Source organism: Gymnoscopelus microlampas (assembly GCF_963454915.1).
Source record: "Gymnoscopelus microlampas genome assembly, chromosome: 3".
NCBI lineage: Eukaryota > Metazoa > Chordata > Actinopteri > Myctophiformes > Myctophidae > Gymnoscopelus > Gymnoscopelus microlampas.
This window is the reverse complement of record NC_139940.1, coordinates 6,169,107-6,195,186: the sequence shown is the minus strand read 5'-3', so window position 1 is coordinate 6,195,186 and position 26,080 is coordinate 6,169,107. Positions and strand designations below refer to the sequence as shown.

Genomic DNA, 26,080 nt, shown 5'->3' with positions numbered 1-26,080 from the left:
ACACACACACACACACACACACACACACAACACACACACACACACACACACACACACACACACACACACACACACACACACACACACACACACACACACACACACACACACACTACCATGTGTATTCATTGTCAATAAAGATGACAGTCAACCACACACTATCCTCCAAATAAATGTTAGATAATGCACTGCTGTCAGCTAAATGTCTAAAACCTAAATTATCCATCATTGTATTGTTGTAATGATGATAATCTATTCTTTCATTTTAAGTCTATTTGTCTTCCTGAGGTAAAATAAAATAATGTTATCTGAGAAAGCTCCATTAAACAAAAAGTAAAAGTAAAAGCCAGAAGTAAAAGTATAGAAAATTTGAAATACTCCAGTAAAGTAAAGTAAAGATTCCTCAGTGTACTTAAAAAAAAGAATGACTGACCGTAAAGTACAGTATTTGAGTAAATGTACTTAGTTACTTTACACCACTGCCACAAAGGTTAAATTTGTACATTGTAACTGTTACAAATAGATACATTAACACTGATACTTATTAATGTGTGCAGTGTTTTTGAACTAAGCTAACATATAGCTAACGTTACCAGACAATTAAACACTCACATTTCCAGGAACAGCAGCTGTCTCCCATTCTGTGGAACCCTTCAACAGGCAATGCACTTAAACTGAATTAACTCACTGTGTTCATCAATTAATCAATGAATGAATGAATACATGTAACAGTCCGAGTTGTAACCTAGATGAGAAACATGAATGAGGCTTTAGTTCAGCTTGTTTGTTTTAGTTATTCCACCATGTTAGCAGATCCAGCAGGACAGGGGAGCTCCGTTACCATGGCAGCAGTAAACAACCAGCAAAATAAGCAGGAACACTAACGTTAATAATAAATAATAAAAAAAACTTAAAAAGCATGAAATAAATATGTAAAACATTAATAGATATATTTTTTTATATATCAAATGTAAATATGAATCAAATATTATGGTAATAATATGTGCCTGCCTTTAGGAAGGTCTACAAATGTTTTTTTTCTGTCAGTTAAAAGAAAACAGTACAGGCATAAATCAGACATAAAATAGACATAATTTATTTATATAAATGTGTACTAAATATGAACCAAACATGATTGTATATAATATGACGTAGGAACCGATAGACCTGTAGGCAGTACGCGGCGCTTTGGGCTAAATAATATATGAACTACTTTAACCACAATGCAAAGCGAGACGTCTTCTGCTTCCGACAGAGCCGCAGCTGTCTGTAGGCAGAACGCTAAATAATGGATGAACTACTTTACCCACAATGCAAAGCGTCATCTTCAACCAATAGCGGAGCCGGCCGAGAGGTTGGCGAATCAGAGACGGGCGGGATATTTCAAATTGAATAGGCAAGACGTCACATACACGCCTCTGACAGAGACAAACGGGAGAGAGAGACACACTCACACACTACTAGCTCATAGATTGTTTTTATGTTGTTTACAGTGAGTTAGAGTGAGTTTATGTTGTTTACAGTGATTAGTGTGAGTTTTCTGTAACACATTTGGTGGAATAAGTGAATGTTTTGACTGTTAGGAGGAGTTTTATCAACATGGGAGAGTCTGGAGGAGCAACACGTTCAGGATGTAAGTGGAACTGAGTCGTTTGTTTATTTACACTGGCTTAAGATCTTTAAGAACTACTCTCATGGTTTACTTAGTTACATAAAGAGTAGCAATACCACAATGTAGAAAATAGAAATCACTGGTGGAAAGTAACTAGTACATTTACTCAAGTACTGTAATAATTACAATTTTGAGGTACTTTTTACTTTACTGGATCAGTAAAGTAGTAGTATTTCCAATTTTCAGTACTTTTACTTCTACTCCACTACATCTCAAAGGCAAATATTATACTTTTGCTCCACTACAATTATTTGAAAACAGTTACTAGTTACTTTGTAGATTTGGATTATTATTACAAAACATACATTAACCACTTCAGCCCTATTTAAACTGTGGCTATTTGAAAATAGCAGATCTACAAGCTCACATCGCCACGCGTTGTGAGCTTCAGTAGATCTGCTACTGAGACAAGATTTGCATGCATTTTAAAAACGTGAAATGGGACACTTCTGCATAATGAGTACTTTTACTTTGGTACTTTGAGTACATTTTGATGCCAATACTTTTGCACTTTTACTCAATTTAATTTTGAATATCATGCACAGTATACATTTGCTGCTGTGCTCACGCACCTTGATATCTTATTATATCTGGTACTATATACATTATGTTGATAATTTGCTTGTTTTCTTTAATTGATCTCCTTGCCCCCGCCCCCCTCTTCTTCCCTTTCTTCTTTCTATGGAAATAACAATATGATGGGAACAATGCTCGGAAACAAGTTTCACCCACTTGTTTTACTTCTGTAAACCTGTGTGATGTAACAATAAAGCTGATTCTGACTCTGAACACCAAACTTTTACTTGTAACAACAAGAGTATTTCTACCTTGCAGTATTTATATTTTTATTAAGTACAAAATATGTGTACTTCTTCCACCACGGCATTTCACATTCATATCATTGAGGTGTAATTAGTAATGCATGAATGTGTTCATCACTTTAATGTTTCAGCTGGTAAAGGTGGGACTGATTTGATTTTAATTACTTTATGTGCTACTGCTGGGTAGCTTAACTTATAATAATACATCATCATCTTCTATAATTAGAATGTTAACATAATATAAAAGGAAAACAGCCATGTAAAAGTTGAAAACACTGTGACACTTACAGTATGGCCCTATATGACCTCACCCATCGCTCGCTGTAGCTTGGGACACGGTCACGTACTGTCTGTAGAATCATTATCATCCATATATGGCAGTGGTTTTCAACCAGTGGTCCTTGAGGGGGTTCCAGGGGGTCCCCAGCCAAATGAATAGTTAGGAACCAAATTGACCCTTATATGTGTCTGTAACTCTGAGAGTGTACACTACAAATGGAACCAAGAGTTAAACCAGAGTTAAATGAACACTAAAGATGATGATACAGTGTAGATTAAGACTCCCAAGAAATCAAAATGGTTGAGTCCCTGGCATATCTTTTCAAATGGGGGTCCGTGGGCTAGTATGTGTCAATTTGGGGGTCCTTGACCGTACACCGTATTGCTAATTTGAAGGTACAACTACTGACACGTTCCTACTGATGTCTGTGGTAAAATTAAAGGAGCTGTAAGGTGATAATTATTATTATTATTATATATTGTTTTGTTAAATAGCTCTATATTATTTCTGATTGTAATCATTGCTATAGACTAGTGCAGGGGTCTTCAACATTTTCAGCCCAAGGACCCCTTAGCTGAGAGAGAGAGACGAAGCAGGGACCCCCATACATTGCATACAATTGTGTTGCAGATTACACATTTTCATAGATTTCATAGATAGCTTCATTGACTATCATCATCAGTGCCGTGTAAATTGATATTTTTGGTTCATTTCAGACACTTAACCACTTCAACCTGCTTGATTTGCTTATTTTCCCCTCTACACCAAACCTCTTTGCCGAAAATAGCCGATCTACAAGCACACTGCGAGGCGTTGTGTGCTTGTAGATCTGCCATTTTTGGCTAATGTTCATCAAAATAGAGATGCTAGGGTTCACGTGGTTAATGTAAAAAAACAAAAAATCCTATCACTAAGATTTGGCGGACCCCCTGGAGTAACCAGGGGTCCCGGACCCCCTGTTGAAGACCCATTGGACTAGTGTGTTTTAGGGATGCACCGAATGGGAAATTCTTGGCCGAAACCGAATGCCGAAAATAGAAAACAGTTGGCCGAAAACCGAATACCGAAAGGCCGAATATGATAATATATATACATATATATATATATAATGAATTTATTTGTTTACCAATGTTGATCAGCTACCTGATTATGGCAAAAGACATGATTATGGCAAAACTTAACTTAAATAATAATCACTATTATGGGTCCATAAAACATTTATTCAGCACTTTTGAATCCATACATTAATTCCAGACTGACTGCTGAAAAATTGTAAAATGTAAACATTTATATAATTATATAATAATAATATTCCACATTTTATTCCAAGATTTTTTGAAAATAGCATTGTTTCGGTGTCTTTCGGTGATATCGGCCGATATGTTTCGGTTTCTTTCGGTGATATTTTTTCGGTGTTAAAACCCTTTCGGCCGAAAGCCGAAAATGCATTTTTTAACCATTTTCGGCCGATATGTTTCGGTGGCCGAATATTCGGTGCATCCCTAGTGTGTTTGTTCAGTAACAGGGGGTCTCCCTGTTCTCTCCAGCTCTTTACAGAAAAAAAAGTTCATGTCTGTGATACAATTTTGTATCCAATCAGCAGAGCGAACTCATACAGGACACACAATTGAAATTGGAAGTGATGCAACAAAAAGTGAGCAGGCTAAATTAGAACTGGAATACACAAAGCTAATAAGTGGCTTCTCTCACTTGATTGGATGAAAATGAGCTGGAGAGACCCCTGAACAAACACACTATAGCAGGGGTCTTCAACGTTTTCAGGCCAAGGACCCCCTAGCTGAGAGAGAGATGGAGCAGGGACCCCCACTATATTGTATAAAATTGTTTCAGATTAAACTTGTTTTTTTGTTTACTTGATCTGGTCTTTATTCCCTCTACACCTATACCTCTTGGCCAAAAATAGCCGATTTACAAGTAGATCTGCTGTTTTTGGCTAAAGTTCGCGAAAGAATAGGGATTCTATAGGGTTCAAGTCAAGTGGTTAATGTTAAAAACAAATATGCTATCAGACAAAGATGTGGCGGCCCCTCTGTAGTAACTCTGAGGACCACCTAGGGGTCCCGGACCCCCTGTTGAAGACCCCTGCTCTATAGCACTGATTACTTTCAGAATATATATATAGAGGTTTAACTTTTTAATACAAAAAAAACATCACGTTTTGTTTTAACAAAATAAATATCACGGGAGTTACAGCACCTTTTAAAATCTACTGTGAAGCAGAGGTTTTTTTGATAGCCTGTGCAACGTTTAACACGGAAGTGCATTCCCGATCCGCTGCGGTTTTGGAGTGTGTGTGGGAGTGTTAAAATTCTGCAAAGATTTAAACTGTTGTTTCACAGCTGAATATAATTTTACCACCACATCTTTACTCTGTAGGAAGTAGAAACATGTCAGTATCTTTAAATTACTTAGCGATACAACATTGAAAACTAGGTAAAATACCTCCCCTGGCCCTGCTATGTGACTGTGAGTCCCAGGCCACAGTGAAGAGTGAGGTCACATATGGGGTTATATCATGTCACTTTGGCACAGTGAAATCCTCTGTATTCATTTCACTCTTGAATGTGTACAACTACAGCCAGTTGAACCCATACAGGTCCATTTGGGTCCATTGACACTCAAATGAATAACACAGGATTTTAACTTTGTTGGAATAATAAAACGTTTTCACCTATAATAACATGCCCAAAATATGGAGGCCAGGTTGAAAGTGGTCATAAATGCCAAAGGAAAGCACTCAAAGTTAAAACTACTCTCTGACTAGCGTGCGTCCGTTGCTGATTTGAATTGTTTGTTTTGCAGATGAGCGTCTGACAGCAGAGGAGATGGATGAACAACGCATCCAGAATGTGGCTTACCAGTACTTATGTCGACTGGAGGAAGCCAAGAGGTCAGTCTGGAATTCATAAAACGAGTCTGTCTAGTATGACTAGTTCTGTTAATCAGCGTTCTTCTGGGGTTACAGGATTGCGGATCTAGTAACAGTTATGCATCCATTTTAACCATTTCATTTATGTCCACACTATGGAGAAATGTACAGGGACGCAGCATGTCACTCAGTACTCTATGACTATAAGTAACAGCGTCTCCAGTCAGGCTTGGCGGCTGCCAATTCTAGCAGAGACAGCACAATACTTTGCCAGCCTTTTTGCATCCTTTTTAAGCATCCCAAGTTGTTGAAACCCTCTAACAAGTCAGTGGGTTTTGTCCTAGGCTGCCAAATATAAAAACAAATAGTCCTCACCTATAACCTAGCTCTGAGATGGTACAGTATGTAGAAGTAGAAGTGGTTGGTATTTAATAACCGTGGTCATAAAGGCTTCCTCTAGGCTAATGTCATGGACTGATTGGACAGACTCTTCATTAACCACAACAAAACCTGGTGTAATAGCTGTACACACACACACACACACACACACACACACACACACACACACACACACACACACACACACACACACACACACACACACACACACACACACACACACACACACACACACACACACACACACACACACCTGTGAATATATTTTAGTAGCCAACTCATTTATGAACTTATGACTATTGTTATTTGATTGCCTTTCCTTCATGTTGCTGCAATGTAAAACAAAACAGAAAACCTCTATACTTGGGTAATGGGAAGTAACAATAAAGAGTCTTGAATCCCTCTGACCTTTCGTGTGTGTGTGTGTGTGTGTGTGTGTGTAGGTGGTTGGAGGCAGTGCTTCACGAGGAGGTCCCAGCTCCAGTAGAGCTGGAGGAGGCCTTGAGGAATGGTGTTCTGTTGGCTAAACTGGGTCACTGTTTCGCTCCCAACATCGTCCCTTTGAAGAAGATCTACGACGGGGACCAGCAGCGCTACAAGGTCAACACGCGTTTCCTCATCCTCATCCATCATCTTTGGTGTCGTTTGCTCCGGAGGTGCCCTTGAGCAAGGCAAAACGCATTGAACTCAATTAGAAACATACTTTGTTGTTGTCGGGCAGTAAACATAAATGTACATTTGTATTTACATCTTCCAATGCCAAAAATATAATGAAATCATTAATCATAATTATTTGTATGGAGAAAAAAAAGAATACAATTTTAACACAGAATAAAGTTTACACATTGTAATTTGCTCCAACTGACTGTTTATTGTGATGTTTTGGTCACAACTGGATCTTTATCCAGATTTCTATTTTCACCCTGGAGTCCCTATTTTGGGCATTCAAAAACGGCAAAAATTGATGATCTGTAACGTGTTGTGAGCTTGTAGATCAGCTTTTTCAAGTGACACTGTACTATGATGAAGTATTATAAATCAGGTTTTAATCTGATCTGACATAGTTCATACATTGTGATCGTTCATTTAAATCTGTAATCATATAATGGTAGACATCAATCCTCATCTGCCTCTATTATTGTACATAAACGTCATACAGTGGTTTGTATTCTAATGTCTGTGTGTGTGTTTGTGTTATTCAGGCGGCCGGGTTGCAGTTTCGTCACACAGACAACATCAACCACTGGAGGAATGCAATGATGGAGGTCGGACTGCCAACGGTAAATAGACTACTGAGACAAAGTGACCATGATGTCAGGTTAACATTTAATGAATAGAAGAGGCCTTTAGAAAATATAAAGCTTTATTGATCCTCGGAGGGACATTCTGCTGACAGAGCAGCAGCGATAGCATGAAGGTTGAGATGCAGTTAAGATTAAAAGTAAAGAATAAGATGGATATAAAAAAGACGACATACAGTGCATGAATAATTAAACGGTTCAACCAGTGAGGTGTTAGAAATGTCAGTGAACACTGGATTCAACATGCGGTTGTACATATTCCAATAATGACAATATAACAGTCCAGTTTATCACAAATGAAGAATTCCTGTTGGTCAATCGATAGGATCAAACCATCATTAAAGTGATTCATTTGGATTAGAGGTAACCTATCATCTGACTGACTTGTGTTGTCAGCTCTTCCAACCAGAGACGACAGACATCTACGATAAGAAGAACATGCCAAGAGCTATCTACTGTATCCATGCTCTCAGGTCAGTTTAAAACAACTACAACTATACTAACTGTTTACTGTATCCATGCTCTCACAATCCCTTTGCTGGCTTGTGAGTGCCCAGCCAAGCTAGAGGCACCACTGCTGGAAAATAAACCAGAGACTGCAGTGCTGGGCGAGTTTCTTACATCTCTGCCACCCAAACACCCCTCCAATTATGTCATTATTATTTTTTCAACCTAAAAAGTATCTTCTTTTTTTCATCTTTTGGGGCAGCATACGGAACATTCCCACAAAGTTTCATTAAAACCTGCTAATTCATCTTTGAGTTAGTTAGGACAAAATTACAGTTAAGTCTTGTGTTACCAGATATTTTTGCGATCTCCACCTACCAAATAATACGTCTGGGGACATAAAAATCCACAGCTGCTGCTAACATCCCTACGCCCACTGCTCAATTGCAAACTAATGACTTTGGATTGGTTCTGTCCACAGATCCATGGCCTAATACATATACATTTGGCGGTCTTTAACATGAAAATGTTTAAGAATCACTGATTTAGAGAGTGACTTGTAATAACTTGAGTCTAGATTACAGCACTCTGCCAAATTGCTACAGGCAGGGTAAATATGCAGCTATACAACTGCAACAGTCTCTGCAAACACCTTGTAATTGCATGTGAATGTATTGTTTGGCAAGTTCTGTATAAATCAGTTGTGATGTTTGGTAAAACAAACACTATTTGTTGTCTCCAGCCTGTATCTGTTCAGACGAGGACTGGCTCCTCAGATCCACGACCTCTATGGGAAGGTCAAATTCACAGGTAAATAAAATAACACTTCTGATAAACTATCCATGAATCCATAATGATGAAAGTACCCATAATGATAAACTAGCTACAGTCACCAGACTAATACTAGTAATGTTTTGGTAATGGCTTGTTTGTACAACATTTTACTTTACAATCCAAGATGCGCTTTTAAAACATACCTTTATTTACAGTTGCTCATGATCACATTACAGTGTATGTTAGTGCAGACATATATTAACTAGGGGTGTGCCGATATATCTTCCCGCGATATATATCTTCCCGCGATATATATCGCGATATGTTTTCGTGACGATATGTATCGTTTTGGCGTTTTGGAAAAGAAAATGATATTTTTTTTTAAGTTATTTTTTTTGTTTGCAATAATAATAATGCAAAAACAGAAGTATTTGTTTGCATTTGCTCCGCCCCCCCCCCATATATTTTCATAAGCTTTTTTCCCCCCATATATTTTCATAAGGTTTTTTTCCCCCCCAAGTGCCATATATCGTATCGATATTGTGAGCCCAATATCGTGTATCGTATCGTGAAGTTAGTGTATCAGCACACCCCTAATATTAACACATTATCATATATGAATATACAGATGTACATTAAAACACTTCATATTAGCATAGGAATGCAGCCACATCAAAACATCATAAATGGATGTACAGTAGACAGATGTGCATAACATTGTATATGCATGTACAGATATACATACACACATAATATTTTTATGCAGGTACAGACGTACACATTAAAACATGATATACATGTACAGAAGTACATTTAACACATCAGCATATTAACATGAACATTTGTTATGTTTTAATTGTCTCCAGAGGAGGAGATTAATAACATGAAGGTGGAGCTTGATAAATATGGCATCCAGATGCCCGCCTTCGGTAAGATTGGTGGAATCCTGGCCAGTGAGCTATCAGTGGACGAGGCTGCCGGTAGGTAGTCGTGTTTAAATAACTTGTTTATTCACGTTGTTCACTTGAACTTAAGTTAAAGGTAGGGTAAGTGATATTTGTTGTTAAAAAGGTTAAAGTACTATATTCTGATAGTAATCATTGCTACATAGCGTTTGTTGGGTCACAGGGGGGTCTCTCCATCTCTTTAGTAAACAGAATATAGTACATTTTCAGGTAGGTGACAACATTTAAGCCAATCAGGAGAGAGCACTGAAAATGCATTTTCTGTTTAATAAAGAGCTGGAGAGACATGGGAGACTCCTTTTACTGAACAAACACTCTATAGCAATGAGTACTATCACAATATAGAGCTATTTAACACTTATTTTAACCAAAGTAAATCACTTACCCTACCTTTTTAAATTTATTTCACTGTGATAAAACCACTTCCAGTGTTGTAATCACAACGAACGCAAATTTGTTAAAGATGCAACGCAAAACTTTTTTCCAGTGAATAAAACGTCATTTAGACCAAACTTTAGAGTATGTTAACACAATATATATAAAACTGCAGTTGGTCTACCAGATCCTGTAGTCTAGTAGGACACCTACTGGTCGACAAGAGGTATTGCACAATCAAAATGCAATAACCTGGTGTTCTCAATCTGTGGGGCGGGATGTCCGGTTTGGGTCCCCACATGGTTTTGGGGGGAGGGTTGGGGGGGGTTGGGGTCCCGAGATGACAGTGAAGTGACAATTTAAGGACTTTTAAGACCCCAAAAAAAGGAAACAGCAAACTATACTATTACAAACTAGTCAAACATTGGCTAAATTGACAAATAATATAAGACGGAGGCAAAACATGTGAAAATAGCAGATCTGCAAGCACACAACGCCTCGCGTTGCGAGGCGTTGTGTGCTTGTAGATCTGCTATTTTCACAATATTTATCTGTGGAAGTCAAACTGTAATGCCTCAACTCTAATACCTATGATTATTTTGGGGGGTCCCCAGTTCAAATATGATTATTTTGTGGTCTACCCAGTTTAAATATGATTTATTTTAGGGGTTCCCTAGTTCAAATATGATTCTTTTGAGGGGGTGGCGTCCTGAAAAGGTTGAGAACTACTGCATTAAGGCAAGGCATGAGACCCGGGCTTGAAACCAGGGTTAGGACATGAAAGTTACGGATTCATTTTAGTTAAAACACTTTGTAAACAATTTGTTTGTCAAATAATTGCCATGTAAACGCAGGGGATTATAACTAATAGTGTTGTATGGTGTTTCCACAGTCCATGCTGCGGTCATAGCCATTAACGAGGCCGTAGAGAGAGGAGACGTGAAGGTCACGGCGGCGGCCCTGAGCAACCCCAACGCTCTGCTCACCAGCCTGCAGGGGGCGCTGATGGCCGTCTACCAGGAGATGCTGCACCAGGCCAGGGCTCACAAGAACACCTCTCTGTCCAGACGGGTACGATTTGGTTCCAAAATACACATAAACAAAGGTGTCCCATAGGCTCTATTCGATTGTTCAGACGTGACGTTGCGCCCCGCTAGAATAACTTCCGGGTCCAAGTGTTTTAATGTTAATAATAATAATGTTAAATCATAATAATAAATAGATACTTAGTACTTCTATGATATTAGCATTAAGACCCTTATTAACCCTCAATGTTTCATTTCTGAAAAAGGAGGTTATTGTAAAAAGATTTACGGGTTCCAACATGTTGTTTACAATGAAGAGTGGACGGCGCTGGTGCCTTTTGGACCCGGACGGGACGTCGGACTACAAAATTACGTCAGACTTAAGAACCGAATGGCGCAGCAGCCAGCCATATTGGAAAGAAATTGGGCCTCTTCCTGACTTCCTTCACAGGTGTTACCGATGATGCTAATGAAGGCTCTGCTCCATTTAGTGTAGCACAGTGGTAGCCTGGTAAACCCTCCCTCCGGAAATCTCATTTCCATTTGATTTCAGGAGTGAGTCTGGCCTGCCGCCTGATCGCCCATTCTGCATGTGGGCTGGAGTTGGGCGGGAGTAATACCGTTGACTGACAACCCCTTCAGCCAATGATCGTTTTTCCCCTTCAGCCAATCAGCAGTTCACCAGACTAATGTGACGCAACGGGACTTTTGAGACGGCCATGCCCAAAATAGGTTGCCTTATTCGGATACATGTGTGTGTCACTGCCCGCCCCGGCCGGTTCTCTGAATTTTTATTTTTAAATAGGCTCTGTCATGATTAATTGACCACATATATGAAGTTAAACAACTAAATTCTATCCAAACGATATCTTATAGGTAAATTCCGTGCCTCAACATAGAAGTTTGAGAACTCGCCACCTGATTGGCCAACTGTCGCTGTCAATCACAGAACGATGTGCGACGACGCTGATAGGCTCGTCCGTTTGGTGTACACAGCCAATAGTGCAGAATGGGCGATCATGCCAGACTCACTCCTGAAATCAAATGGAAATGAGATTTCCGGAGGGAGGGTTTACCAGGCTAGGACAGTGGCTCTCAAACGTTTTAATTTCAAGGACCCCCATAACTCTGAGAGTGTACAAAAGGAACCAAATGGACCCTTACGGGTCCATTTGGTTCCTTTCGTACACTCTCAGAGTTACACACCCGCCCGGGTCCATTTGGAACCCCCTCAAGGAACCAGGAGGGTCCCTGGACCACACTTTGAGACCCACTGGTGTAGCAGAGTGTTTCCAGTGAGCCGTCATGCGCAATATCAGCACCCTGACTCTGTTTGACCAGAATGAAACAGAGCCTTCATTAGTATCTATCATTGGTAACACCTGTGAAGGAAGTAAGGAAGAGGCCCAAAGTTTTTGCCAGACCCAAGGGGTCGGCCTACAGGAGGCTTTGTCGGTCGGTCGGTCTGTCCCTCTTTTCCTCTGCACACACGTCATGCGAAGTCCGGCCATTCAGATTTCAAACACTAGGGGTCTGGCAGTGCTCCGAGGAGCACTTTTTCTAGTTTCCAATATGGCAGCTGTGCATAGAGCTCATTGGATGTGAAGGCAGCATTGGCCAACATAACAATGGGGTGGGTGGGATTAAGACCTGCCATTTTACTGCTAGTCAGAATGGGTTCAGGTGTGGCGATATGTTGCATACTCCAATATGCTGCTCTATTTTAATATCAATATGATGGATACGTTTTATGGGTGCAATAGCTATTTTTATTTTCGCAATTGATTATATTAAATTCCTGTTTTTAATTATATCTGTGCGATTAATTTAGACCCTAAAATGAAGTACGGGCCATCATCTGCTTGGCATTGGTAGTGGGTTGGAAATTTAACCCTGCGCCGACACCAGATGCCATGATGGATTTATTTTTATGATAAAATAAATAATAATTGTAATGAATATGTTGCCAATTCTGAATTTAGTTTTCATGGCTGATAACCAACATTCATTAATGGTTAATTTAACCATTAACCGATTAAAATGTACTATTTAGAATAGTTGGAGTTGATGCGGTGATGTTTTGTTTTATCTCCAGGCTAATGGTTGTGTTGAGAAGGACATCTATGAGGAGTACCTGACTCAAACTGAGATCCAAGACAACCTCAACAAAGTCAACTGTAAGAAACACACTTTAGTTCATTATATATTAACTATATAAAGATCAAATTATGTAGTAGTAGCAATAGTACGGTACAGTACAGTAGTCTACAGTTAATTACATATTTAATATATAGTATGTAGTTAGTCATCATTACTGATTTTGTAGGTAGTAGACAGATTTTCTTTTAGTGTGAAAGCCCCAAATCACATCTCTATAAATCACTTTATTATACCCAGCCTTTATTTGACCTGGGTAAGACAGTTATGTTAACCACTTAAGCCCTATTTTTTTAAGAAGGAATTGAAATGAGTGTAAAAATTCCACCAATAATGGCATGCTCAAAACCGAGCTGCCTAGCTGACAGTTTAATGGTTTCTTTGGGAAAAAGAAAAGAAAGATATCATTCATGTGATATTTCCTTTGCATTTTTCAAACAGTAGTGAGACAAGAGGGTGGAGCATTGATTCACATGGCACCGAGATGGTTAACTTGCTTGAGGACCGAGGAATGCATGGGTCACTCATAATCTATGACAGGGGTCTTCAACGTTTTCAGGCCAAGGACCCCCTAGCTGAGAGAGAGATGAAGCAGGGACCCCATCTATATTGTAAAAAAATGTGTTTCAGATAAACATTTGCTGCTCTTTTTTTCCCTCTACACCTATAACTCTTTGCCAAAAATAGCAGATCTATAAGCTCACAATGCCTCGCAGCGCGAGGCGTTGTGGGCTTGTAGATCTGCTATTTTTGGCTAAAGTTCTCCTTGGAAAAGGGATGCTACGGTTCAAGTGGTTAATGTAAAAAATATCATATCACACAAAGATTTGGTGGACCCCCTGTATTAACTCTGAGGACCCCCTAGGGGTCCCGGACCCCCTGTTGAAGACCCCTGATCTATGAAGAAGAGAAAGGCTTATATTTGTGTGTGTGTGTGTGTGTGTGTGTCCAGTGCGTGCAGCGATAGAGCAGGTGGATGATGCGGTGGAATATGGAGATGAGTTGGCCCTCCTCTCTGCCCTGCAGTTGCCCTGCTTGGCCCTCAGGGGCCTCCGTACTGACCACGGCCCCTGGTACCTGGAACAGCTGACTACAGACAGAGAACAGAAGGCTCTGGTTAGTGGAAACACACACACTATAGACAATTATTATGCAATTTGAGAATTAATAACAATTAATTGTTGCATATTGCAATGGTGACTATGAGGTCTGAGGAAAACAGATTCATTTTCAGTGTCCAATCTTGAATTTGTTTCTCATGTACGAAGCTGTTCTAGATAGCTCTGCTATGTTGCATGCAGTGTTAGTCAACTTTCTGTCACTTCCTACTCTGTGATCGCTTATGTTGTGACTCAATATCACACAACACAGATGACACTTATTTTACATTTCTGTTCTGTATAATAGTCAGCTTCAACATCTTAAATATTGGTCCCATTGTGTTTGGTTGCTTGGTCCTAAAACTGACGTTGATGAGTGGCGATGCTGTGTAAGTGTTGAACAGAATTTAACTTAGGATGCAGTCTTTCCATTATTTGTACCTATGAGCAAGCAGATGTGATCTGTAACTATGCAATGATGTGATCATTGGTATAGGTATTGAACACACACACACACACACACACACACACACACACACACACACACACACACACACACACACACACACACACACACACACACACACACACACACACACACACACACACACACACACACACACACACACACACACACACACACACACTCACACACTCACACACTCCATTGCAGACAACTGCATGCACTACAATATACTGCCTACTCTGTACCCCAATAATATAGAAACAACAAAACACATAACACTGTTGTGTTATGTGTTGTTTCTATATTATTAGAGTTGTTGTGTTGTGGTTCTATATTGTGCTGTGATGTGTTGTGGTAGTACATTGTGTTGTGGTTGTATATTGTGCGGTAGTTGTTGTCTTGTGTTGTAATGTAGATGTACATCATATTGTTTCATGTTGCGGGTAGGATGCAGGTTGTGTGGATCCTCTAGAACCAGCAGAGCTGCAGCAGTCTGTGACCACAGCCAACCAGGAAGCTCAGCACAACAGAGAAAGTAAGAACAACAACAGCAACAACACAGTCAAAGTAATGCAAAAACAACACATCTGATGAGATACACACATACTTACAGTACAATCACAGTGTAAATGTAAACAACCGACCCGATCTGTCTTATCAGATAGTTACAACTCAGAGAGGGAAGTCTTGTCTCCATACTGCCATAAGGCATTTGAATACAGAAACCTTCTGATGGCATGTATACTGTACCATGTTAAATACTGTACAGTTCTGTACACACAACGTTGTACACTGAACTATGTGCACCTTGCACGGTGTATACTATACAGTTATGCATGTAACACAAACAACCAGTAAGACTCCCTAATCGGGAGATAAGCGACCGTAGGTCACATGTATACAGAAGAGGGCTGTAACGGCGATTGGTTCCTAGTTGTGTGGGCAATGGATAGTTTTGTTTGGTGGTCTAAATGTGGGGTTAGCTGTGACATGGTGGCGTTTATGTGGGCAGAAAACGTGTAATGTGTAGCTGTTGCAAATGGGTAACAGAGTGAATGCTGAGAAATACGACTGGCACAGATTTTGGTCCCGGGAATGCCCCGTGAGCAGCCCCGTTGGGGTGGTCATTTGGTAATTAGTCCACATGTGCTCATGTTTTACACTTGGGGGTCCCCGAGGCAGCTGGGGGTCCCTGGAGCTCCGGGGGTCCTTGGAGGGTGTAGTTTGGCAGGTAAGGAGTGTGTGTGCAAAATGTGGCATGGATCGGGGCAATGGGTGTGGAGATATGAGCAGGGCAAAAGTGTGACGTGTGTGACGGAGTGACGGAGTGACGGACGGACACCTGGAGCAGCTTTCTGTAGTAAGGGCGACCTACGGTCGCAACTATACACTGAGTGCATTATGTGTGTGAGTCGTATAAGATCATATTTAATATGCACACACACACATACACACACTTGTGTGTGTATGTGTGTGCATATTAAATATGATAATATGCGTGTGTTTGTGTGTGTGCAGAATCTATATGAGATATATCCACACATGCACACACGCCCACTATTAATTATGAGGAAATGTTTTGTATACTTTTGGAAATATCTGGACATTCTGGATATGGGAAAGAATGTCAATACTTTATGCGTAAGAAGAAACATACCCGTTTGACTCTGAGGAAGACGCAAGTCGAAATGACACTGACCCCTGCAAAATACTAAAACGTGAAGACCCAGTCGAGTGCTCCAGTATTTTATTTGGGTAGTCTCTTTTAAAATGCCCAGGTATTCTTCTTCTTATTCAAGTTGTCCCTGTTGAGCGCCGAGCCCTTCTACCCTTAACTGGCTGAAGCGCGTTGGACTTCTCTTTGTGACTTTTAATACTTTTTGTGTGTGTGTGTGTGTGTGTGTGTGTGTACAGTGCAGAAAGCAGTAGATCTGGTCAACATGGCGTTGCGAGGTGGTGACCCTAGACAGACGGTCAGAGCTCTGATGAACCCAGACGCTCGGCTTCCTGACGTGTTCCCCTTTGCAGCCACACTGTACCACACCCAGCTGCTGACGCTAACGCAACGTAGCACACAGGTACACTGCACCAGTAGCTCTCAAACTGTTTCTGTGCCAAGGACCCCCAAATAGATATGCATTTGGCCGTGGACCCCCATCTGGAAATGTCTTGTGCCAGGGACACCCCCCAAAACAATGATTGTGATGCTACGTTAACTACTTCTGCTGGGGACCCCTTGGAACCCCTCCAAGGACCCCTGGGGGTCCCTGGACAGTGCGCTTGATGTGCACTTTATCCATACTTGAACTAAGACCACTGGGGGGGGGCAATATTAGGATATAATGCATGCTAAAAGTGTTGAATGTTACTTCTCTGTGCCACCAGGGTGCGCTGCAGCAGGAAGACCTGTATGTGGCCGTAGAGATGCTGTCAGCGGTGGCCCTCATCAACCAGGCTCTGGAGGCCAGAGATGTAGGAGCATTCTGTGTTGCTCTGGAGGACAGCTCTGCTGCCGGTCTGACTGATGTAGATGACACCTTACTGCAGAGGTCTGTCTGTCTGTCTGTCTGATATAAATGACCCATTACTAGAGCGCTCAAATTCTGCCCAAACCCGACCCAACGTTTTCGAGCCGGGCCATAAATCTATGCTAATTAGTCGGGCCGGGCCGAGCCTGGGGTTCACTGAATGACACTGGATGTGTTGGATGCAGCGCAGAGTGTCTTACTCAGGTATTTGTCGCCGTCCGAGCTTCCTAGCCCGTGTTATTAAAGAAAAACGGCCGACAAATAATGGCCAAAACTCGGCTAAAGTGTCCGTTTTCAAGATGTTTTGGCCATTATCTCTGGAACGGAGGGTCCAATCTGTTCAATTGAAAGCTTGTTGGATGCATGACTTTGAGGACATTAAGCACACAATGACACCCTTTCTGGGTTTTTGGGCCTAAAAGTATGGTAATTGTTCCCAGTAGGCCCCAGTTAGGGCAGGGCCTTAATTTTCAGGCCCATTGATAACTCTAGTATATACTATGTGTAACGCCTGGGATTCTAACCTGGGTCTCCCGTGTGAAAGCCAACATCTTATTAGGCTTTTGTTGTTATAGGTAATGGTTTCTGTTTGTGTCTGACATCAGTGCATGTTGTCCCCTGGCCAGCTCCACCCACCCACCTGTTAGGCGATTTTAATATAGAATACATGTAATGTTCTGTGTTATAGAATATACAGTAGATGTCTAATGTTCTGTATTATTGAATATTGATGTTTAATCTTTTTGATTTTTGATTATAGATCATTAGTAATGTAATGTGCTGTTACTTTCTTCAGGTACTTTGAAGAGCTATGCGTTTTAAAGAAACAGGCTGGGCGAAGTCTGCTGACCTGGAACCAGCTGCAGGAAGGAATCACTTTAGTCAACGGCTCTCTGCAGAAGGAACACGACCGTACGTATCAAGACATAACTCAACATACAAGTTTTTTACCTACTTCTGTCCAACTGCTGAACCTGTAACTTTTAACCTCTACGATCTCTCCACCTCTGCATACCTGTTTCATTGTGCCCGTGCTGTACCCATCTTTCACAGGCTACGACATGTGTCACTGTTGTATAATAAATTATATTATACGTTATACCAGGGGTCTTCAACGTTTTTCAGGCCAAGGACCCCTTAGCTGAGAGAGAGATGAAGCAGGGACCCCCCACTACATGTATAAAATTGTGCTGCTGATTAAACTTTTTCATACATTTCATACATAGCTTCATAGACGGCTCTATACAGTATGTTTGACAGCACTATCATCAGTGTATGTTAGATTCATGTGTATTTTTAGACCCTTAACCTCTTAAACCATCAATGGTAAACTTGCCCTTTCACTCTGTACTTAGTCTGCCTTTTTCTCTCTTCACCAAACCTCTTTGCCTTTCCCTCTTCACCAAACCTCTTTGCCACAAATAGCAGATCTACAAGCTCTGTGAGTTTGTAGATCTGCTATTTGTGGCTAATGTTCCCTTCAGAACAGGGATGCTAGTGTTCAAGTGGTTAATGCAAAACAATTATCCTCCTATCACACAAAGATTTTGGCGGACCCCCTGTAGTAACTCTGAGGACCCCCTAGGGGTCCCGGACCCCCTGTTGAAGACCCCTGCATTATACAACATTGTTATTATGGTTTATATCAAACTTTTTATATTTTACCATCACTTATAGTACTTATGTATACATTATGATATAACATGATATTTGGTGGCCTGTTGGAGCCAAAGATGTCTCCGCTAGGCCTGATGGCTATTGTTTGTTTTCGTTACAGCCTATCTGTCATGATTCAGCTTGTCCTCGTAGCACAGGGGTCTTCAACAGGGGGTCCGGGACCCCTAGGGGGTCCTCGGAGTTACTACAGGGGGTCCGGCACATTTTTGTGTGATATGATTTATTTTTTCGCATTAACCACTTGAACCCTAGCATCCCTATTCTGGGGAGAACTTTAGCAAAAAAATAGCAGATCTACAACGCCTCGCGCTGCGAGGCGTTGTGAGCTTGAAGATCTGCTATTTTTGTGAGCTTGTAGATCGGCTATTTTTGTCAAAGAGGTGTTTGGTGTAGAGGGAAACAAGAGCAGACCAAGTAAACAAAAAATGTTGAATCTGAAACACAATTTTATACGATGTAGAGGGGGTCCCTGCTTCATCTCTCTCTCAGCTAGGGGGTCCTTGGCCTGAAAACGTTGAAGACCCCTGCTGTAGCAGCTAGTTTAACTAGGTCTGAGCCCTGTGCTCCAGGCAGAACTACTTTACCACTCAACTGTGTCAGAATATCGTCTCGACTCCTATTGCCTCATCAATTACCGATTGATCCAGAATCCCACAACACTGTCCTTCCTGTCCCCTGTAGAGGTGGTGGCTATAGGGCTGATAAACCAGGCTCTAAGCAGAGCAGACCCTCAGAAGACGCTGTCCGCTCTGCTGATGCCCTCTGGTGGTCTGGAGGGGGTGCTGCCGAACAACGCACGGCGTTACCATGAAGTGCTTCTCCGCGCCAGGAAGCAGAAAGCCCACGTACGAACATTATTTTGCTATACTATGTTAAACGTTTTAAAAGGATCACCGTGGACGTAATCACCAGCCACTGCTTTTGCTTTGATGTGTAGCCTATTTAAAATTCCATTAGATGTTTCTCTTTTATGTTTAATCTTAACGCTACCCACTATCGTTGGAGCTTGTGGAGGTAGTCTCCGTGTTTCAAACTTTCAAACTTCATTGGAAATCTTCCTGGTCCTTCAAATAATGTTCATATAATGCAGTAGGGGACACATCCACATCTATTTTAGTCATGTGTGAATTAAGCACGAAATATTGTGAGCTTCAGCATCCATTGAAATAGATTATATATGCACAGCAGCCACATTGGAAAGAAATTGGGCCTGTGTTACCAATGATACTAATGAAGGCTCTGTTCCATTCTGGTCAAACAGAGTCAGGGTGCTGATATTGTGCATGTTGGCTCACTGGAAACACTCTGTTACACCAGTGGGTCTCAAAGTGTGGTCCAGGGATTGATTGATTGAATACTTTATTAGACAGGAATGTAGCATGAGGTACAGTCAGACGTTTGGGCTAAAAGAATAAAACAAAGAAGTCCAGAGGACTTGTTTCCATTGTGGTCCTATGTATTCAATTAATCAACATAGCATAAAAATAACAGCGGAAAAAAGAAAAGGATTCGGCAGTGAATGCCACCTCCTTTCTATGGGAAAAATTTGTTTACCTCCCCTAGGACCCTCATGGTTCCTTGAGGGGGTTCCAAAAGCCCTCTTACGGTTGTGTAACTCTGAGAGTGTACAAAATGGTTCCATTTGTGCACTTAAGAACCACTGTGCTACACCAAATGAAACACAGCCTTATTAGTATAATTGGTAACACCAAACTAAGGAAGAGGCCCAAATTCTTTCCAATATGGCTACTGTGTAGAGCCTATTGGAACAATGTGCAAACTCTTCTAATAGTTTGACCACCCGGCTTTAGTGATTATTGATGCTGTATTATGTGGTTTCATTTAATTCAGTTTTTCACCTTTCTAAAGTTGTTTGTGTTCTTCTGACTGTCCAATCACAGGAGAGCGGTGACTCTGGAGCTGAGCTGTGGTTGGACGAAATCCAGGAAGGAGTGACAAGAGCCAATCAGGAGACTCAGAAGGCTCTGAAGAGTGAGTCAGCCGTTTGTATTGGTCCATTATGTGGTTCTGAAATAAAATGTATTTTATTCTGTTTTATTTTTAATAGGACATTTTACCCATAATCCATCTGAACTGTCAAGAGATTTTATCGCAGTCATTATTTTACAGAGAAAGGGACAGGTGGTGCCAAATCAAAGAAAATAAGACCAAATACCCACTAACTGAATAAATAATAAATAAGTAACCACACCTAAACAAAACAATGTGCCATTAAAAACCTTCATACTCTCTCTTAACTATCAAACAAAAAGTAGAGTGGGTGGCACCTCTAATTCCTATGGTGTTTAAAAGAAAACACTCGTAAGTGCAGTGTAGAGGGGTACCCCCATTCTAATTTCTTACCTATCCTTTCCCGTATAATAACAGAAATGTCTTGTCAAACAGACTAACAGCCCTGGGTTACACAACTACGGTAAGCAACCAGACCAACCAGTAGAGGTCAGCAGCGAGTGCCAGGGACTCCAAGGGGGGAATTGGCATAACAGCTAAATTAGGAAGAAAATGTAAAGAAAAGATCTTACACCTTACAATCATTTTCCTCTCCCACTCCGAGTTCTTGCTTACACGCATCTGTTTCCTGAAGTCCTCTTCCATAAAGGCTTCCTTTGAAGCATCTTTGTTTCTACATTAATTCCTGATGGAGATCCCCGGGGCGTAAGTTTCTGTTCTTTTTCTTTTTACTTTTCTATGTTATTCTTTGAGTTCTCCATCAGTCATGGATTCCAGTCTTCTCTTATGGGGGTCCCTGGCATATCTTTTGAAATGGGTTAATTTTCCGCTGGCTAATAAGTGTCAATTTGGGGGCCCTTGAGAACCACTGTTGTATAAGAAGTATGTGTACAGAGTATATGAAAAAAATGTAGGCATTGAAAACAAAATATGTCTCCCATCATGTCTCCAGTGTCTCTGGCTATAGCGGCAGTAAACCAGGCAGTGAAGGAAGGGAAAGCAGCTCAGACGATGCGAGTCCTGAAGCTACCAGAGGTGGCGCTGCAGCGGCTGGCGTCAGACTGTGCCGTTGGATACCAGACTGCACTGACCGCCCTGCTCAGAGATAAGACTCAAGGAGGTTTGCTCAGCTTTGAAATACAAATATAAGAACAACTTGAGACCTGAGGCGATTCTTAAAAAAAATCTAAATCCTAACAGTTTTTTGAAAAAAATTGAAAACATTTTTTTTCAAGATTTTTCAAAAATAGCAGATCTACAAGCTCATAGCGCGGCACTCGGTGCCGTGCTATGAGCTTGTATATCTGCTATTTTTGAATAGCCAAAGACATCTAAAGTGACACAGATGCGTTCCAGGTCTTAATGGCTTAAAGGTAGGGTAAGTGATTTTCTTTGGTTAAAATATGTGTTAAATAGCTCTATATTCTAATAGTACTCATTGCTATAGAGAGTTTGTTCAGTAACACAGGTGTCTCTCATGTCTCTCCAGCTCTTGGAGAGACAGAAAATGCATTCTCAGGTTGGATACCAATTTTATCCAATCAGGATAGAGACCTCAGTCAGGATACAGATAAAGGAGTAGTTCACCCAAAAAACTACTTATTTTCCATCAATTACACACCCCATGAAGCGGGTGGCTGCTCAGTAGGAGACTCAATTGAGTCTTCGGCGGTCACCAAATTATTGGCTTAGGAATGCGACAAAAACTAAAAAATCTCCATGAAATCATGGCTTCATGGGACATGTAATTGATAGAAAATAAGTATGTTTTGGGGGGTGAACTACTCCTTTAAACAAGTGAAATTGTAAGTGATGACACAAAGAAATGAGCAGACAAAATTGGAACACTATAAAAAATGAAGCTTATAAATGGGTACTCTCCTGATTGGCTGAAATTGTGTCACCTACCTGAACATTTATTTTCTGTTTTCTGAGCTGTAGAGACAGGGAGACTCCTGTTACTGAACAAGCACTCTATAGCAATGATTACTGTCAGAATATAGAACTTTAACCTTTTAACAAAATACCTTTTGTTTTAACTATCACTTACACTACCTTTTTTTAAGCTGTGAATTATAATCTACAGTATATCACAACAATGCAATGGAATCAGCAAATTATGATCGCTTATGAATACATAAAGATAGCCTCGTAAACCACCCCCCTCTGGAAATCGCATTTGCATTTCATTTCAGGAGGGGGGGTGGTTTACGAGGCTAACATAACGACAGACAATTTAACCAATGGGGGTCATGCTTCTGTGTGATAACAACGTACTGTTTGGATGCAAGAGGAGTTTTCAGTTCTTCTCTGTGTTGTGTCCAGGTGATAACAGGAGTCCATGGTCTCGAACTGTCACAGAGGATGGAGGGACGTATTATTTCCACATGTCAAAGCTGGAGGGGTTCTGGGACAAACCTTCAGGGTTCCTACAGAACAGCCTGTTCCTGAGTCACAGTGAAATCCAGGTTAGACAACATCGTTTATAATCCATCTGAACTGCATTTACCCACAAGCCCACAGTGTTTATGCGGTCATGACAAACCTGGAAAAGCTGTGGAATTTGAATAGAGACCTTTCCGGTCCTGGACCAGTTTTGGAAAATGATGAAACACCAAAGGTTTTTGAAAAGTCATGGAAATTAGTTTTACTCATATTTTAATGTCATTCATAAAACTAAAAAGTGCCCTAAACAGGCTTTCTTGCATGTCACGGTTATGCTCTGGGCTACTTTGCAGATTTAGATTATTATCACAAAACATACATTAACCACTTTAGCCCTGTTTCATACCTAGACTATTTGAAAATAGCAGATCTACAAGCTCACAACGTGTTGCGTTAAGAGCTTGTAGATCTGCTATTTTCAAATATTTTAGTGCTTTTACTTTTGATACTTTAAGTACATACCAATCCTTTTGTACTTTTAATCAAGCAGATTTTTTATTCGAGACTTTTACTTGTAACAGAGTACTTCTACATTTGATACTTTTACTTTTAGTAAAACATTTCAGTACTTTTTCAGTGGTACTAATAGTGACTTTTCCTTCGGTGGAACTGATCGTGTGTGTGTGTGTGTGTGTGTGTGTGTGCGCGTGCGTGCGTGCCTACAGGCGGTTGTGGGCAGCGTGACTGCGTCCCACACCAGAGAGGGCCAGTGGAAGGCTAACGAGTGGCTGGTTGTCCGACTCCAGGCCAGAGCCAGAGGGTTCCTGCTGAGACAGAGGCTGGGGGCGCGCCTGCACTACCTCAACTCACAGCTAGCTGCTGTCGTCACAATACAGGTTGCTTTATGCTTTTTTAATTTATTGTTAAACTTATTATTAGAACAAATGTATGACACTAGGGGTGCCGGCCGCTGCGCGGCCCTTCCGTCTAGCCGCTGCGCGGGGCTCCCATCTAGTAGTCTGGGCCGCACATCGAACACAGAGACAGCAGCACGGGTGTTATAGTGTCGACACGCAAATCGAAAGCGAAAGCAAACTGCAACACGCAAACCGAAAGTGAAGCGAGACCGAACTTGGCAAAGATGGGGTGAGATGACATGACTTGGCAATTGATCAGGCTTCACTTAGGCGTCTACAGCTGGTCCAGAACGCAGCCGCCCGCCTCCTCACCGGCACTAAAAAACGTGACCACATAACACCAGTCCTGGCCACTCTTCGTTGGCTCCCTGTTCATTTTAGAATTGATTTTAAGGTTCTTTTATTTGTATTTAAAACCATTCACGGCCTGTCACCCTCCTATCTCTCTGACTTAATTGAGCCCTATATTCCAACCAGGGCCTTGAGGTCTGCGGACAAGCTACTGCTGGTCCCTCATACGACCAATTTGAGGTGTAGGGGCGACCGTGCTTTTGCGGCTGCGGTCCCCAGGCTCTGGAATTTGTTGCCCCTCCCCATTAGATCTGCCCAATCGATTGGGGCTTTTAAAAACGTACTAAAAACTCACTTATTCTCTCTTGCTTTTAGTCGCATTTAGCTATCCTGTTCTGTCCTAACTCTGCATTGTTTTGTTTCTCTTTTGTTTTTCTCTTGTTTTTGGTCCTGTGTATATATCATTTGTTGATGCCTCTTTGTGTCTAAAATACCTTATTTTAACCATGTTCAGCACTTTGGTTGGCTTTGAGCTGTTGTAAATGTGCTATATAAATAAAGTTTGATTTGATTTGATAACTTGTTGGAGACGCAGACACACAAACAGGCTGGCGAGGCAGACAGCCACGCATGCGCGCCACTCTCTATTGTATATTAGGATACACAGCCTTGCATGATTTGCCCTGCACGAGCAGGGGTGATAAAAAAACGACAGAGGGTGATAATCCTGCATTAATTGGTCAGCTCAGCTGACCAGCAAATTGCTGAAATTTCTACACTTAAAGGGATATTTCACTTTCAAACATGTTTGGGGTCAATTTATCGTCTACTCAGGCTTTTGTGAGGCCCCAGACAGTTTTTAAGTTGCTTGATTCAGTATTTAGATGTTTGATATTCATTTTATCAGACACCCCCCCCCTTCCTATACAAACCATTGTAACGTCAAACTCCATTTTAACCATGTTAGATTAATTGAAAACACATTTACTTGGTTCTGGTGAACCAAGTAAATTTCCCTTCTGATGGTTGAGGGGGCCGTGTTTTTTCAATTACCCGTTTATTTTTTTATTTTTTCTTTTGGGGGGGGGGGGGGGGGGGGTGAGATGACATAACTTAGATAGACAGTGTCTATGTATATATTACTATTATCATGATTAATAACCCTATACTACCCAACGTACAGGTTGTTGCTGTACTAGTCATTTTGGCAAACTAAAATTATATATAATGTGTATGTAAATGTGTTGTGGTGAAATATTAAATTATCGTTATCAAATTGTAAATTCTGACAAAGGCTGACTTGTTGTTGTTGTTGTTAGATTGATCGTATAATTGTGTGTGTGTGTGTGTGTGTGTGTGTGTGTGTGTAGTCTCACTGGAGGAGACATATCCTGCAGAAAGCATACAGACAGAGACTAAAGCATCTCTACTACAACTGGAGGGCAGTTGTCAAGGTAATAGCACTACACAATGCACACAGTACAGCATGACACATAACATAACACACACACACACACACACACACACACACACACACACACACACACACACACACACACACACGCTGACTGTGTCTGTCTCACACACAGATCCAGTCGTTTGTGAAGATGTGGTTGACTCGCAGCAAGTACCTGTCTCG

The 26,080-nt window shown here is 41.0% G+C and overlaps 1 protein-coding gene across 1 annotated transcript in view; it reads left to right on the top strand.

The window, feature by feature from the left end:
- Positions 1–1,439: 1,439 nt before the first annotated feature.
- Positions 1,440–26,080, top strand: part of iqgap3 (IQ motif containing GTPase activating protein 3) — a 49,459-nt gene continuing 24,818 nt past the window's right edge. The window contains exons 1-21 of the mRNA XM_084052782.1: positions 1,440–1,633; positions 5,597–5,684; positions 6,506–6,662; positions 7,265–7,342; positions 7,760–7,836; positions 8,553–8,620; positions 9,451–9,564; positions 10,817–10,995; positions 13,045–13,126; positions 14,059–14,222; positions 15,120–15,207; positions 16,587–16,750; positions 17,058–17,221; positions 17,997–18,112; positions 19,559–19,722; positions 20,779–20,869; positions 21,801–21,968; positions 23,174–23,316; positions 23,959–24,129; positions 25,812–25,895; positions 26,031–26,080. The exon at positions 26,031–26,080 is cut by the window's right edge and continues 22 nt beyond it. Of these exons, the coding sequence (XP_083908908.1) occupies positions 1,600–1,633; positions 5,597–5,684; positions 6,506–6,662; positions 7,265–7,342; positions 7,760–7,836; positions 8,553–8,620; positions 9,451–9,564; positions 10,817–10,995; positions 13,045–13,126; positions 14,059–14,222; positions 15,120–15,207; positions 16,587–16,750; positions 17,058–17,221; positions 17,997–18,112; positions 19,559–19,722; positions 20,779–20,869; positions 21,801–21,968; positions 23,174–23,316; positions 23,959–24,129; positions 25,812–25,895; positions 26,031–26,080 (2,444 nt within the window). The 5' untranslated portion in view covers positions 1,440–1,599. The remainder of the gene's footprint in view (positions 1,634–5,596; positions 5,685–6,505; positions 6,663–7,264; positions 7,343–7,759; positions 7,837–8,552; positions 8,621–9,450; positions 9,565–10,816; positions 10,996–13,044; positions 13,127–14,058; positions 14,223–15,119; positions 15,208–16,586; positions 16,751–17,057; positions 17,222–17,996; positions 18,113–19,558; positions 19,723–20,778; positions 20,870–21,800; positions 21,969–23,173; positions 23,317–23,958; positions 24,130–25,811; positions 25,896–26,030) is intronic.